The sequence below is a fragment of the Vicia villosa genome, linkage group LG2 (genome assembly GCF_029867415.1).
Source record: "Vicia villosa cultivar HV-30 ecotype Madison, WI linkage group LG2, Vvil1.0, whole genome shotgun sequence".
Taxonomy (NCBI): domain Eukaryota; kingdom Viridiplantae; phylum Streptophyta; class Magnoliopsida; order Fabales; family Fabaceae; genus Vicia; species Vicia villosa.
The window spans coordinates 101,340,030-101,357,357 of record NC_081181.1 but is presented as its reverse complement, the minus strand read 5'-3'; the positions used below and the strand labels follow the sequence as shown (position 1 = coordinate 101,357,357).

Here is a 17,328-nt window from a genome sequence, read left to right as displayed (position 1 = left end):
TAAATCAAAAGTAATTTAATTTTTATCTAATTAAATTTGGAAATTTCTTTACCCACCTCCCTACTTTCTTGGTCACCTCTGATGAAAAACCTAAAATATCCCTTATTTCAGAAAAGCATTTTCGAAAAGCATATTTTTTTTCAAAATTTGTCTTATTTCAGAAATGCACTTCCGAAAACACGAAAAAAATGTGTTTTCGGAGATGCATTTCCGAAAACACCCCCTTTTTTGAGTTTTCGGAAGTGCATTTCCGAAAACACATTTTTTTTGGGAGGGGTGTCTTCGGAGATGCATATCCGAAATATTCCAAGACCAAATTGGTCTTGGAATGTTTCGGATATACATTTCCGAAAGAATTCAATAATTATTAAAAAATTAAAATCAAGGTGAATCAATACAATAAATAGGTATAAAATCAAGGTGAATCAATAAAATGAAGGTGAATCAATAAAATCAAGGTGAATCAAAATTTCCTAAACAATTATAAAGTTAAAAATTATTTTACTAACTTATATAAATCAAAAACATTTTAATTTCATAAGTAAATTTTGAATTATATAGAATTAAATATAAAATTTATGCATTAAGACAAAATCTTTTTTTAAACTAAATAAAAAATTATAACTCATTTTTAATTATGAATCAGAATAGAAATATTAAATATATAATAATAATTATTAATTTTGTAAGTGAAATATATAAATATACAATATAGAAATATATAATAATAATTATATAAATATATAAATATATAATAATTATTATAAATTAAAACACTCATTTTTTTAATTTTTATAATTATTATATAAATATATTGATAATTAATATATAATAATTATTATACAAATATATAAATATATAAATATATAATTATATAATAATTTTTATAAATATATAATAATTATTATAATTATTATATAAATATATAAATTAAAACACTCATTTTTTATTTTTTTAAATACATAATAATAATTATAAATATATAAATAAAAAATTATAACTCATTTTGTAAGTGAAATTATTTTAATTTTTTAATTTAAATTATTTTAAAATTTTAAATATGAATCAGAATAGAAATATATAATTATTATTATTCATAACTAATAAATTATATCAAAATATATAATTATTATTATTCATTACTCATAAATTATATCAAATTTATGATATATGAATTAATTAATATCCTAAAATTAATTTTTGGGATTTTTAGATTTTTTTTGTTTTTTCGGAGATGCATCTCCGAATTAATCAAAATCCTAATTTTTGGGATTTTTTCGGAAATGCATTTCCGAAGTCTGAAAAAATTTAGAAAAAAAAATATTTCGGAAATGCATTTCCTAAGTAGGGGTAAAGTGGAGTTTTCGCTGGGGGTGACCCCCATATGGAGGTGGGTAAAGAAAAAGCCTTAAATTTTATATGGGAGGGTCTTAACCAGTGTTTTAAAAATCGGACCGGACATCAAATCGGTAAGGATACTGGATCACTGGTTTATTGGTCGAACCACTGAGTCATTGGTCGAACCGCATGATTAAACCGGGTTAAACTGGATAACTCGTTTGAATAGACCGGTCGTTATAACAAAATTATATAGGTATAAAATCAGTCGAACCGAATGATTCAGTCCCTACAAAATATAACTAGTACTTAAAATTTTTGAAAACATCATATTATAAAAAAATTCACAAATTTATAATTTAAATTCAAATTTTACACATAGGTATCACACACAATCAAATAGTACATAATTATAAAATATAAACAAATGTTTAATCGCAACATAATTTAATTGAATAATTTATAACAAAATAATTCTATTGTCTACTAAATTTAATTTCAATAAAAGAAAAATTGTTTTAATGTTGGGATTTTCTTCTTTAATATAAAAATCATCCGTAACAAAATCAACTGCATCTACAACTATTTTTTAATTTTTAATTTTATTTATTTTATTTTTTATTTTAATATTTAATTAAAATATTCAAAATGACATTGTTTAATTTTTTTAAATTAAAAAAATTAAAAAATACATTTAAACCACCGGTTCACAAAAACTGTCGGTTTTTCCGGTTTTAGCAGTTTACATCGGTTTTGACCGGTTCACACTGGTTCAATGACATTTCTGATCCAGCTATTAAATCAGACCAATTCCCTGACCGGTTCCCGGTTCGACAAGTCCACCGGCCGGTCCGGTCCAATTTTTAAAACACGGATCTTAACTACTTTTCTAATTAAATTTTATATTAATATCCCTATTTACTTTGTCGCTATACCATATCTTTTTTCTATAGTAGCAAAAAATGCAAAATTAATTTGATTTTTATCCAATTAAATCTTAATTTTTTAATTAAATCTTATATTATCCCCTTTACTTTTTGTGTCTCTATACCATAATCTTTTTTCTATATAATCTTTTTTCTATAGTAGCAAAAATGCAAAATTAATTTGATTTTTATCCAATTAAATCTTACTTTTTAAATTAAACTTATATTGTCACCCATACTTTTTTTGTCTCTATACCATAATCTATTTTCTATAGTAGCAAAAATGTAAAATTAATTTGATTTTTATCCAATTAAATCTTACTTTATTTAATTAAATCTTACTTTTTTAATTAAATCTTATATTGTCACCCTTACTTTTTGTGTCTCTATACCATAATTTTTTTTACTATAGTAGCAAAAATTCAAAATTAATTTGAAGTATATGGGAAAATTTTAACTACTTTTCTAATTAAATCTTATATGGGAAAATTCAAACTAACATTCATAGTAATTATAGAAGCATCCTTTACCCCTATTTTCTTGGTCAGATTCATTTCAACCAACAATTCTTTTCTAAATTTTTTCAAAGGAGTTCCAACCAACCTCCCTTACCTACTACCCCTTAACATTGCTATTATTATTATTCTTCTGATTATTATTATAAGCAAATATTTTTTTTTTTAGATTTATTGAATAATAAATGTATCTGGTCTTTTATGTAGACCAGATAAATTCATTATTAAAAGAACATTAAAAATAATATTTATTTATAATTCAAGGGTGGAGGGAGTATTTATATATATAGCCATCATCTTGATGACATTAAGGAAGAAGCAGAAACAAAACATTATTAAAAAACATGTCTCTGCTTGTCCCTACAACTCATCATGTGGCACTCTTGCCAAGCTCTGGCATGGGCCATCTCACTCCATTTCTCAGGCTAGCAGCACTGCTTCTCCAAAATCACTGCCATGTCACTCTCATAACCCCTCAACCAACCGTCTCAAAAGCAGAAGAGCTTCTTATCTCTCAGTTCCACTCTTCATTCCCTCAAGTCAACAAACTTGAGTTTCACCTTCTCCCTTCTTATGACACTGATGCTTCCACTGCTTCCACCGACCCTTTTTACCTCCAATTTGCATCCATTCGTAGATCTTCACACCTTCTCTCCCCTCTTCTTGCTTCGCTTTCGCCGCCTTTATCCGCTTTCATCTTTGACATGACATTGATTTCACCTATTCTTCCCATTCTTGAAAGCCTTGGTGTTCCTCACTATATCTTGTTCACTTCTTCAGCTACCATGTTCTCCTTCTTCTCTTACTTTCCATCTGTGGCTGGTTCCGCGTCTTCTTCTGATGTCGTCGAGATTCCAGAAGTTGATACTATACCAAGATCATCAATCCCTCCACCGCTCTTGATTCCAAATAGTCTATTTTCTAAGATTTTCATGGAGGATAGTCCTAAGCTGAAGAAACTTCATGGAGTTTTGATTAACACTTTCGAAGGACTTGAAGGGAATGTCCTAGAGGCTCTTAACAATGGAGAAGTGGTGAAGGAGTTGCCACCTATCTATGGAGTTGGACCTTTTGTACCTTGTGAGTTTGAGAAAATTGAGCAAAATGGAGTTACTAGTGCTACTCCATCGAACTGGCTCGACGATCAACCGGACGGTTCGGTGGTTTACGTTAGCTTTGGAAGTAGGACTGCTGTAGGAAGAGATCAAATAAGAGAGATAGGAGAAGGGTTGGTGAGAAGTGGATACAAGTTTTTATGGGTGGTGAAGGATAAGAAAGTTGATAGGGAAGAAAAAGGAGAAGAAGGGTTGGAAGAAGTATTAGGATTTGAGCTAATGAAGAGGATAAAGGAGAATGGGTTGGTGGTTAAGAAATGGGTGGATCAAAGTGAGATTTTGAGTCACAAAAGTGTGGGAGGGTTTGTGAGTCATTGTGGTTGGAACTCAGTGATAGAGGCTGCATGGTTTGGTGTACCAATCATGGGGTGGCCTCAAATTGGAGACCAAAAGATAAATGCTGAATTGGTTTCAAAAGGAGGGTGGGGTGTGTGGAAGAAAGAATGGGGGTGGGAAGGTGAATGTGTGGTGAAAGGGGAAGAGATTGGAGAGGCTATAAAAGAGATGATGAGTGATGAATCTGTTGGTATCAAAGCAGCAGAAGTTAAAGAGGCTGCAAGGGAGGCTGCAAGTGTTGGTGGGGGGTCTAAGGTTGCTATTCAAGCACTAAAGGAAGTGTGGAAGAAAAAAGTTGGAAAGAATTGAGAGTTTGGTTATGATTTGGTTAAAGAAGTTGATTCTAGCATTTGGAATAAGAATTGGGATTAAGTATTGATTTTGTTTAGTATTTAGGATATGGTTAGGGGAAAATAAATAATAAAAATGTTTCATGAACACCACAATAGTCATTGCATGTGTAACATCTAGATTATTACATGCAAAATTGTGGTTTGTTCATTAGGATTCTGAATTTGTAAGAGGCAAAGACATATTTTGGTATCTAAGAGAAAACAAAGGCTATGAATACATGATCAGTTTTCTTATATGAAACTCTTTTTATTTTTTTATTTTCTCTTTAATGAACCTCTCTTTAATAAAATATATGATATTATTTAAGTTTAATGAATTTTAAGTTAAACATCATAATATCCTAAAATTTAATCGAGTATAATATCTTTTTCGATATAAATCAGATATCATATACGTGAGCATAGAAATTAGTAAATATGCATCTCCATCAATGAATTTGAATCCAAATATTTTTATTAACTGTTGAGCGATTTCTAAGATGCTATTCTAGTAGTCTTGAATATTACCTAGCATATCTAACATTCTACTCCCTCTGTTTCTTCATTTTAAAAATTTCACACTTTTAAAAAAAATATTAATTATGTTAATTTTAATGATAAAATGAGTCTCATTTACTAAAATAATTTTGTTAATAATTTATTAATAATAGACAGTGGAGTACTTAAATGAATTTTAATACAATAAATAAGAGTAAGTTAGTGGAAAAAAATAATAAATATTACATTGATATTCTAAATGGACAAACAATTTAAGATAAATAAAAATTGATAAGAAGACACCTATTGTGAGTCGGAAGGAGTATTATTTAGTGTTAAGTTAATTTTTAATATTTATTTTAAAAAAATTTAAAATTTAAAATAATTAAATTTTGAGAGTACCCAATACAAAAAAATTATAAAACACTAAAAAAAACTTCACATTTTGAATACGGGTGTATGGGTTGGACTACATTTGGTCTAACCTTGTACCCAACCCGGTCAAACTTTAATGAATTGGATTTGCCGTCCAACACGCAATTTCATTATTAAAACCAACTCGAATTGACACGTTCATTTATGGGTTTGGTTGAGTTTGGTTCGTGGGTTGTGTTTCAAATAAAAATATAATAATTTTTTTCAATTTAAAAATATTGTAACACAATTCAATAAATTTATACTCATTTCTAACACACAAAATGGATGAAACACATCATATAATATCTAATAATATTCATCAATATGATATAACATTGAATAATAGTATAAAATTTTATCATACATTATTTTTATAAAATACGTAAGTTAGAAATGATAAAAAAAAAGAAATAACATTTAGTCTTAGAATAATGGTTAGTACTAAGATAATAATATTATTTCTATTTAAAATAATAATAGAAAATAAGAAATTATTAATGATTGGTTGGGTCAACGGGTTGCAAAACTCAAATTCGATACCCGAACCAAAATTATATAAATTATTACAAATTGAATTGGATATACCCGTAAATGAATGGGTTCTGATAATTTATGAGTTGATTCAAGTTGAATTAGCGGGTTCGTGGGTCGACTCGCACACATGAACACCCCTAATTCTAAATAAAGATATAGAAGTCAGTTAAGCCATAAATATATCTTAAAAATCCTAACTTTTTTTTATCATTAACAAGAGAAAAAAGAAACAGTGATGGCAATATCACCAAGTAGCACAAGGTAAAGAGTAAAAGTGGAGCCATAATACAAAAATATAATAATATAATAGAAACAATATCAGCCTTGTATTTCTGCTCCCCCTTATCTTCCTTCCAACTCTTCATCTCCTATACACAGCAGGAGTCTCCACAGGGGAAGCCAACCCAACTACCCAAGCCATGTCAATCATGGCTTCCTCTTCACTACCATCCTTCATTCAAATCCCAACCTTCTCTCAAAAACTCACTGCCTCTCAAAACAATCTCCACTTTGCTATAACAAAAAGAGACAAAGAATTATCTTCTTCTCCTTCCCACAACATTCTTCAAAAATCACTTCCTTTAGCTGCTTCACTCGCAATTCTTCTCTGGTCAACACCTGGTAGAACACCCTCTATCCTTCTTTCAATGTAGCATGCATTTCATTTCAAGTCACTTTATTGTTTACTGTTATTTTTTTCTTGCAGCACATGCTGGATTCATGTCAGGAATTTCAGGACTAGAAGCTGTTCCTGGTCCTCAGCTTCCTAAGATTGATTTCCTCAACAGAATAAATGGTTACATATATCTTTCAAACTCTTACAACATGATTGTGACGATGAAACTAAAGTATATATGTTTATCTTACTTTAACAGAAGAAAACCAGAAGAGATATGCTGAAAATGATGCAAGAATCAAAGAGTCTCCCTTGGTGAAGAAATTGCTTGAGCAATCTAAGTTGAATAAAGAGAAGTAATTCTTTAGCTATTTTTATGATCATGATTGAATCTGTGTATATTTTTTGTTATCTGCAATATCATTTGTTGTGTTTTATTTTACAGGAATAGTAAAGAAATAGAGAACAAGTACTGTTTACGTGGTGCTGAATGGGGAGTTGGTGATTGTTCAGCAGAAGGAATGACAATAGAGGAGAGGGACAAATTCATAGCAATGTTGAAAGAGAAGGTTGGAGAAAAGTAATACGGTGCTGCTAGATCATAGAAAAGATAAAATGTTTCTGATAAATTGTTATCAAAAGGTTGGCATTAAAGGAAGAAACAGTTTTAGGCTTCTTGCAGAGTTTCAAAATTTTGTTTTTAAATTCTATTTGTTATACAATGGACTATTATTATGTACCATGATTGTAACATAAAACACTGCTATAAATTTTGTTACTAGTTTAGATGATAGTTTCTCATATTCTCAAAAAATAATATATAATTACTACCTCTTATTTTTAAACTATACTAAACCCACAAGAAGGATCATAAGAGAAAACAAAAGAGAAATCTTAAATCCTCTATTAATGAAAACTGTCTAACACCCATGTATATCACCCAATATTTTTTTTTTTAAGTTTCATCTTTTGTTCTCTCAAAATTAATCTTCTCAAATCAAATGCAAATGAAAACATATGTAGTCCACATGATTTGAGACCATCCGCCCCACCTCTGTCTTAGAAAACTTTTTCTTTTATTAGGCTAATATTCTCTAATATAAAAAAACTTTAAAAAATAAAACTCAAAATACCTTCGAATTCTAAAGATACATCTTCAAATGTATTAAAAAAAATACAAATCACATTCATTTTTGACAACACCTTAAACAATAGGTTGTCTTGATTCCGGGATGCATGCACATATTAAAAAACTCAAACACGCAGATTGATGTTTATTAAAGTTAAAATTAAAAATATAACTTAAAAAATGAAACATTACGTAACTAATCAAATCAGACATTATATATAGATGAAACATATCAGCGTCAAGGTGGACACGTTCCAACATTCTAACAATATCTTCAACCGGTCTCACTATCTTTGCATCCAGCTCGATAGAAAATTTGTTTTCGATGGAAAAATTTATTCTACGGAGCTCTTACATCTGCCATAGTCTTGAGTTCGAAGTTGTTGAACACAATGTTCCCTTCGTTGTCAGACGAGAATGAACGGTACTTGGACATTACAATTTTTGTTGTCGCTGTATGGTAAGAGTTCTTATAATATGAATTTTAGATCATCAAAGACCTATATTCATTGAACTCGAATGTAATCGATGGTGCCGCCATGAATCAGATCGACGGTAGACGCTAGTACATCTTAATGCAAACCTTTTAAATGATCTTTGTTTGCAACATAAAATAACATTACTTAGATTCAAATCCCCCTCCACTTCACTAAAATCAGAGTAGGTAAAGCCACGATACATGAATAGATAAGGCTTATATTATGGTTTCACTTGATAATGATCCAGATTGGTGCAAGTTCTGGGTGATTGGATGCCACACGTTATGGAATTTGAGAAATAAGGAGATTCATGTGACTAATTACAGAAGACCGACAAACAATGCCTACTATATTGGTGAAAGAGTGAAGGATTACTCTTTGGTAATGTTGCAGAATAGGAAAGTTTTTGAGGGCGGCAATGTGGTTTCTTTGATTAGTTGGTGTCCTCCGAGAAAGTCCTACATCAAGCTTAACGTCGATGGTTCGTGTGGAAATCAAGGCTTTCTGGTTGTGGTGGAACTATTTGTGATGATTAAGGTAGATGGATATGTGGCTTTTCCAAGTTTGTGGGAAAGTGCAATGCTCTTATGGCAAAAATTTGGGGGATCTACGAAGGTCTCAAGCTTACCATTGCGTGAAGTTTTAAGATGTAACACCCATATATAAATACATACATCAAAGCATATACATATACATGAATCCAAGTATTTGGTACTGAAAATACTTATAAGTTCCTAGTCAACACATTATACATATTAATGCCCAAAATACAAAGTTCTAACAACGGCATAATACATACAAGATGTTCAAAAGTAAATACTAAGAACTAGATCAACAATGATCACAAAATGTAATCCACAACGGAAGCTTCGCCATATCCAAAAGAGCCATAAGAATAAGGAAATCAGACTTCTTTCTCCTTACCCTTCGCGGAACCTGTAGTACCTGAAATCAATATATAATGAGGTGAGATAAAATATCTCAGTGAGTTCCCTATCTTATGGGTCCTCTCGGCTCTAAAGGGTTCTAACCTATAATTCTCAAGTCACAACAAGGAACTAGACCTTGAGTTCACACACTAACATTATATGGAATCATACTTAGAGTTCAACAACTCAGACACAAGATTACTAATTGGAAACCAATACCAAGGCATCCCCATATTCCCGTCCCCTTCTACGTCTAGGAGGTGGCACGAGTCATGGATCCTTTGGAAAATCTTGACATACGAAATGGATTCGGACTCATGAGCCTTTCCCCATGAATCGTCACTTCACATGGCCCGTACACCATCACAAGTCTCTACCCGTAGGTTCCATTCGTACACAAAAGCGGGAATCAAACCTGCCAAGATTATTTGTGCCTCTCTGCACAGTGCCTCTCTGCACGAAGAATGCCTGTTAGCATTCAAAAGAAAAAATAAATAAAAAGAAAATACAACGGTTCCGATTAATACATCATACAATGGTGATCGCTTCCGCAAACCACTAGGCCTGTTAGCCCTTCATACATTGGTGATCGCTCACGCAAATCACTAGGCCTGTTAGCCTTTCCTCATAAGATTCCAACACGTATGTTCCATATAATGTCTCATCCTAGGTTTCTTTGTTAAGCTACATAACCTAACAATTCCTAGTTTCCTCACTTAACCTTTATTTACATAACAATGAAGTTATTCAAACCTCTCTGATATAAATATATATAACAAAGGTTTACCAATCCACCTGCAATAGAACTCAACCAACAATTATAGAGTACACAAGTATCATACCAAAAGCATAACGTTCTCATGATTCCGAACGAAAACCAACCCACGAAATCAAGCAATTTCCCGACTCTCGATTAAATAATTCTCCCCTTTTTCCCAAAACCTACACTACTAGAAAGTACACGCTTCTAGCTTCCTACCACTTCGAACGGTGATTAAAACAAAGTTACGGTTCAAAAGTTATGGTCTAAACGGTTATCTCATTAGGCTAAGGAATTTGGTTAAGAAAGCTTCAGCTCGCGCCGCGCAACAGCTAGGTCGCGCCGCGAACCCTCTGGCAGAAGCAAACCTCTCCAAAATCTCATGGTGTTCGCGCCGCGAACCCTTGTACGCGCCGCGTACTGATGGCAGAATCAAAACCCCTAAAAACCTGCATAGTTCGCGCCGCGCGGCCTCGTTCGCGCCGCGAAGCGCGCGAGAACTGAGTTCTCAGCTCTGCTTCACACACAAAACCCATGGTTCAAAACCATCTAAAACCATCCTAACCTGTTCCAGATCATATTAAAGCATAGATACAACCTATAGATGATATATTTATGGATTATAAGCACTTGTTCATGAACATTGATGAATTTTGTTCAAAACCTAGATTTCTCTATGAAATCCCTAATATCCAAACTTATGATTTCTCATCCACAATCAAATCTATAAGTTTCTAACTAGAACCCACCTCGATTACGAGTCGTTGATGTCGAAGATGAGTCGATTCGGAGGAGAAATGATGAAGATCCAAGCTTTCTTCTCCTTTCTCTTCTTGCTCCTCCTTCTCTCTACTTCTTCTCTCTAACTTTCTCTTTTTGTTGCAAATGAAGAAGAAAACCAAAAAGGAAAAGATATAAGGAAATATCTTTAAGTTAACACTACTAACTTAATGTCCAAAAGTATCTCTAATGTACCAATCGATAAAACCTCAGTGTCAGTTAATAACATTGGAGCATTTAATTTAATACGGGGTATTACATCCTCCCCCCTTAAATAGAAATTCGTCCTCGAATTTAAGAATTACCTGAAAAGGTGAGGGTAAGCATCCCGCATTTCCGATTCAAGTTCCCATGTAGCATCACCCGGATGTGTCGCATCCCACTGAACCTTAACAAGAGGAATCTCCTTGTTTCGCAACACTTTAGTCTCTCTTCCCACTATGCGGCTCGGTAAGGGTTCAAAAGTCAAATCTGATTCTATCTCAATTGCATCTGGTAACACCGGCTGAAGAGGATCGGGAATAAACTTTCGTAGTTGAGACACGTGAAAAACATCATGCATTTCTGATAGAGAAGGTGGTAAGGCTAAACGGTAAGCTACTTCACCAATCCTTTCTAGAATCTCATACGGTCCCACGTATCTCGGACTTAATTTCCTCGACTTAAACGGTCCTTTCAACCTCAATCTCGGAGTAACCTTCAAGAATACATGGTCACCCTCCATAAACTCCAAAGGCCTCCTACGGTTATCCGCATAGCTCTTTTGACGATCTTGTGCTTGCTTAACTTTCTCACGAATCATTCTAATCTTGTCCGTGGTCTCTTGAATAATTTCGGGTCCCAAAAATCTATCCTCACCAACTTCTGACCAACACAACGGTGTTCTACATTTCCTCCCATACAATGCCTCATAAGGTGCCATACCGATACTCGCGTGATAACTGTTGTTGTATGCAAATTCAATCAATGGTAAAAGCTCCTTCCAATTTCCTCTACTTTCAAGCACACAAGCTCCTAACATATCTTCCAAGGTTTGTATCGTTCGCTCCGTTTGACCATCCGTTTGAGGGTGGTTCGACGTGCTCAAACATAATTTAGATCCCATCGCTTGTTGAAAAGCTCTCCAAAACCTCGAAGTGAACTTTGGATCTCTATCCGACACAATACTAGAGGGTACACCGTGCAACTTCACAATTTCTGCGACAAATAACCGTGCAAGATGACTTGCCTTGTAAGTAGTCTTCACGGCTAAGAAATGTGCAGATTTCGTCAACCGATCTACAATCACCCAAATAGAATCATATCCACCTTGAGTACGAGGTAAACTAACCGCAAAATCCATTGAAATACTATCCCACTTCCATATTGGAATCTCTAGCGGTTGTAACAATCCACCTGGTCTTTGATGTTCAATCTTTACTTGTTGGCATACCGCACACTCCGATACGTACACCGCGACATCTCTTTTCATTCCGGACCACCAATAATCCCTTTTCAAATCTTGATACATTTTTGAAGAACCCGGATGTATAGTGAAAGCACCCTTGTGAGCTTCATCCAAAATCCTTCTTTTCAATAACGCATCGTCCGGAACACAAATCCTCTGATTAAACATAATCACTCCATCCGTAGCTCGAGTAAACCCTGGTTGAACCAACACCTCTTGTAACTTAGCATCAGACACTTGTGCTTGTTGAATTTCATTTCTCAAAATAGAATTAACATTCAAGTTTCCCATCAATACTCCATTTTGGGTCCAAACAAATTGAAGGTTGAGATCTCGAAATTTTTCCAACAATGCATACTCTAACATCATCAATTCGGCCCTCTTTAACACCTTCCGACTCAAAGCATCCGCCACTTTATTTGCCTTGCCTGGATTATACTTCAAGTCAAAATCATAATCCTTCAAGTATTCCATCCACCGCCTCTGACGCATATTCAACTCCTTCTGATCGAATAGGTACTTTAAACTCTTGTGGTCACTGAACATTTCAAAATGAACTCCATACAAGTAATGACGCCACACCTTTAGGGTAAAAACAACCGCAGCCAATTCTAAATCATGAGTTGGATAATTCTCTTCGTGAACCTTTAACTGTCGAGATGTGTATGCTACCACCTGACCATCCTGCATCAATACTCCTCCTAATCCCTTCTTGGAAGCATCGCAAAATACTTCATAGGACTTATTTGGATCAGGAACGATTAAAACAGGAGCAGTCGTCAATCTTTCCTTTAAGCCCATGAAACTCTGTTCACACCCCGAATCCCAATCATAAGGACACTCCTTCCGAGTAAGTCTAGTCATTGGTAAAGCCAATTGAGAAAACCCTTTTATAAATCTTCTGTAGTAGCCGGCTAAGCCCAAGAAACTTCGGACTTCTGAGACATTGCTCGGTCTCTCCCAATTAATTACCGCTTCAATTTTTGACGGGTCCACTGCCACACCTCCTTGAGATATGACATGACCAAGAAATCTTACCTCCGTCATCCAAAACTCACACTTGCTTAACTTAGCAAACAATTTATTTTCTAGCAATACCGACAGAACAATCCTCAGGTGTTCTTCGTGCTCTTGTGGAGTACGAGAATAAATAAGAATGTCATCAATAAAGACTACCACAAATTGATCTAAGTAAGGCTGGAATATCCGATTCATATAATCCATGAAAACAGCCGGAGCATTCGTAACACCGAAAGGCATTACCAAGAATTCATAATGACCATAACGGGTTCTAAATGCAGTCTTTGGCACATCTGAGCTCTTCACACGTATTTGGTGATAACCTTACCGCAAATCAATCTTCGAGAACACACAGGCTCCTTTCAATTGATCTAACAAGTCGTTTATCCTTGGCAAAGGGTATTTGTTCTTGATGGTGGCCTTATTCAACCGACGGTAATCAATACATAGCCTCATCCCACCATCCTTCTTCTTTACTAACAACACTAGAGCTCCCCATGGTGAGACACTAGGTCGCACAAAATGTTTAGCCATCAGTTCCTCCAATTGCCCCTTCAATTCTCTTAATTCAAGCGGTGCCATCCGATACGGAGAAATGGATATAGGAGCCGTTCCCGGTATCAAGTCAATAGAGAATTCCACTTCCCTTTCCGGAGGAAGAGAAGTGACATCCTCGGGAAAAACATCAGGAAATTCTCTAACAACAGCAATTTGCGAAACCTCTAACTTGTCACCCGTCTCCTCAGTGAGAACCAACAGAACAGACTTCTCTTTCTCAAACAAGAAATTAATCATACCTACTGTACCTTCTAGTATAGTAGTCAACACATCCTTCGGAGTAGCTTCTTCAGATGGAATAATGATTAACTTCTCTTCACACCCAATGAACACCGAATTAGCAGAAAGCCAATCCATTCCCAACACAACATCTACCTTCTTAAGTGGTAAGCAAACAAGATCAATCTGGAAATTCCTACCACCCACAGATAACACACAATTTTCACACACCAACGGTGTCTCTACCATCTCATCCATAGCAGTAGTAACCGCCATAGGAGGAAATAAAGTAGTAGCTTGCAACCCAAGTCGCTTTATACATTGCAATGACACAAAAGAGTGTGTTGCTCCACAATCAAATAGAACAAAACAAGAATGCCCATTAATGAAACACGTACCCGCAATCAAAGAGTTATCACTCTTGGTCTTCTTAGCATCCAAGGTATAAACTCTACCAGTACCCCTTCCTTGCACTTGATTCCTATTCTGAGGACAATTCCTAGCCATATGCCCTTCTTGATGACAATGAAAACATTTCACCCCTTCAAAGGTACACCTTCCAAGGTGATTCTTACCACAACTACGACACACCGGAGGTGCACTAGACCGAGAACCTTGCACTTGCTTCCCTTTGAAAGCTTGTGGCCTAGGTCGAAATTGTTGGCTTGGCCTTCCCCTCTCATGTTGATTCTTCTTCTTCTTCAAATCTTCCTCAGCTTGAACTTTCTTCAAACTGGTCTCAGCCACATAACATTGTCGCAACAACTCCGTATAAGTAGTGAACTCCCTCTGGGACACACTATGTGAGATATCGGCCCTTAAACCAAACAGAAACTGGTCCACCTTCCAACCCTCATCAGGAGCATACGCGGCCTGCCTAGAGTAAGCAGCCAAAATTTCAAACTTCTCCGCATAAGTAGCCACTGACATATTGTCCTGCCTTAACTGTTGGAACTCCAACTCCTTCTTAGTCCTCAGTGAACTAGGAAAGTATTTCTCCATAAAAATGGTCTTGAAGTTTTCCCATTCCTTAGGTACTCCCTGAGTAGTCATCAAAGCAGAAGCACCCTTCCACCACCTCATAGCTGGATATTTCAGCGAATGAGAAGCAAACACCACCTTGTTCTCTTCACTACAATGCACGATCTCAAAGATTCCTTCTACATTGGCCACCCACTCATGCGCCTTTATAGGATCTAATCCACCATGAAATTCCGGAGGATTCATGCGAATGAAATCCTTATAAGTCCCACCTACAACTTCGGGCACAACCACTGGAACATTATGACCGCCATTCATCTGTTGCATCATCTGCAGCATGAACTGATTCTGCTGCTGTTGCATCTGTTGCATGAACTGGGGCCATGGAACATTCGCACCGCCATCCGGTGGATTCACCTGTGGAGGTCGTGTGGGGGGTCGACCACGAGTCCTGCGTCCGTCCGCCATGTTCCTGGAGGTCATCAAAATGGGATTAAGTTGATCAGGCTCAATACCATAGTTATAACACAACAAAACTCATGGGAACACAACACATCTTGGACAGAAAGAAACACTTATAATATCTCATGGCTAGGTCGAGGATACGACCTGCTCTGATACCAACTGTAACACCCATATATAAATACATACATCAAAGCATATACATATACATGAATCTAAGTATTTGGTACTGAAAATACTTATAAGTTCCTAGTCAACACATTATACATATTAATGCCCAAAATACAAAGTTCTAACAACGGCATAATACATACAAGATGTTCAAAAGTAAATACGAAGAACTAGATCAACAATGATCACAAAATGTAATCCACAACGGAAGCTTCGCCATATCCAAAAGAGGCATAAGAATAAGGAAATCAGACTTCTTTCTCCTTACCCTTCGCGGAACCTGTAGTACCTGAAATCAATATATAATGGGGTGAGATAAAATATCTCAGTGAGTTCCCTATCTTATGGGTCCTCTCGGCTCTAAAGGGTTCTAACCTATAATTCTCAAGTCACAACAAGGAACTAGACCTTGAGTTCACACACTAACATTATATGGAATCATACTTAGAGTTCAACAACTCAGACACAAGATTACTAATTGGAAACCAATACCAAGGCATCCCCATATTCCCGTCCCCTTCTACGTCTAGGAGGTGGCACGAGTCATGGATCCTTTGGAAAATCTTGACATACGAAATGGATTCGGACTCATGAGCCTTTCCCCATGAATCGTCACTTCACATGGCCCGTACACCATCACAAGTCTCTACCCGTAGGTTCCATTCGTACACAAAAGCGGGAATCAAACCTGCCAAGATTATTTGTGCCTCTCTGCACAGTACCTCTCTGCACGAAGAATGTCTGTTAGCATTCAAAAGAAAAAATAAAGAAAAAGAAAATACAACGGTTCCGATTAATACATCATACAATGGTGATCACTTCCGCAAACCACTAGGCCTGTTAGCCCTTCATACATTGGTGATCGCTCACGCAAATCACTAGGCCTGTTAGCCTTTCCTCATAAGATTCCAACACGTATGTTCCATATAATGTCTCATCCTAGGTTTCTTTGTTAAGCTACATAACCTAACAATTCCTAGTTTCCTCACTTAACCTTTATTTACATAACAATGAAGTTATTCAAACCTCTCTGATATAAATATATATAACAAAGGTTTACCAATCCACCTGCAATAGAACTCAACCAACAATTATAGAGTACACAAGTATCATACCAAAAGCATAACGTTCTCATGATTCCGAACGAAAACCAACCCACGAAATCAAGCAATTTCCCGACTCTCGATTAAATAATTCTCCCCTTTTTCCCAAAACCTACACTACTAGAAAGTACACGCTTCTAGCTTCCTACCACTTCGAACGGTGATTAAAACAAAGTTACGGTTCAAAAGTTATGGTCTAAACGGTTATCTCATTAGGCTAAGGAATTTGGTTAAGAAAGCTTCAGTTCGCGCCGCGCAACAGCTAGGTCGCGCCGCGAACCCTCTGGCAGAAGCAAACCTCTCCAAAATCTCATGGTGTTCGCGCCGCGAACCTTTGTACGCGCCGCGTACTGATGGCAGAATCAAAACCCCTAAAAACCTGCATAGTTCGCGCCGCGCGGCCTCGTTCGCACCGCGAAGCGCGCGAGAACTGAGTTCTCAGCTCTGCTTCACACACAAAACCCATGGTTCAAAACCATCTAAAACCATCCTAACCTGTTCCAGATCATATTAAAGCATAGATACAACCTATAGATGATATATTTATGGATTATAAGCACTTGTTCATGAACATTGATGAATTTTGTTCAAAACCTAGATTTCTCTATGAAATCCCTAATATCCAAACTTATGATTTCTCATCCACAATCAAATCTATAAGTT

At 35.5% G+C, this 17,328-nt stretch overlaps 2 protein-coding genes across 2 annotated transcripts; both read left to right on the top strand.

Moving 5' to 3' along the window:
• Positions 1-3,104: 3,104 nt before the first annotated feature.
• On the top strand, positions 3,105-4,758 carry LOC131646531 (UDP-glycosyltransferase 708G1-like). The gene has a single exon (XM_058916551.1). It carries the CDS (start codon positions 3,124-3,126, stop codon positions 4,537-4,539), a length of 1,416 nt encoding a protein of 471 aa, XP_058772534.1. The 5' UTR covers positions 3,105-3,123; the 3' UTR covers positions 4,540-4,758.
• A 1,566-nt stretch (positions 4,759-6,324) lies between these two features.
• On the top strand, positions 6,325-7,420 carry LOC131646530 (uncharacterized). Its single transcript, XM_058916550.1, has 4 exons — positions 6,325-6,632; positions 6,718-6,807; positions 6,887-6,983; positions 7,073-7,420. The coding sequence occupies exons 1-4, from the start codon at positions 6,431-6,433 to the stop codon at positions 7,209-7,211; spliced, it is 528 nt and encodes a 175-aa protein (XP_058772533.1). The 5' UTR covers positions 6,325-6,430; the 3' UTR covers positions 7,212-7,420.
• Positions 7,421-17,328: the final 9,908 nt, after the last annotated feature.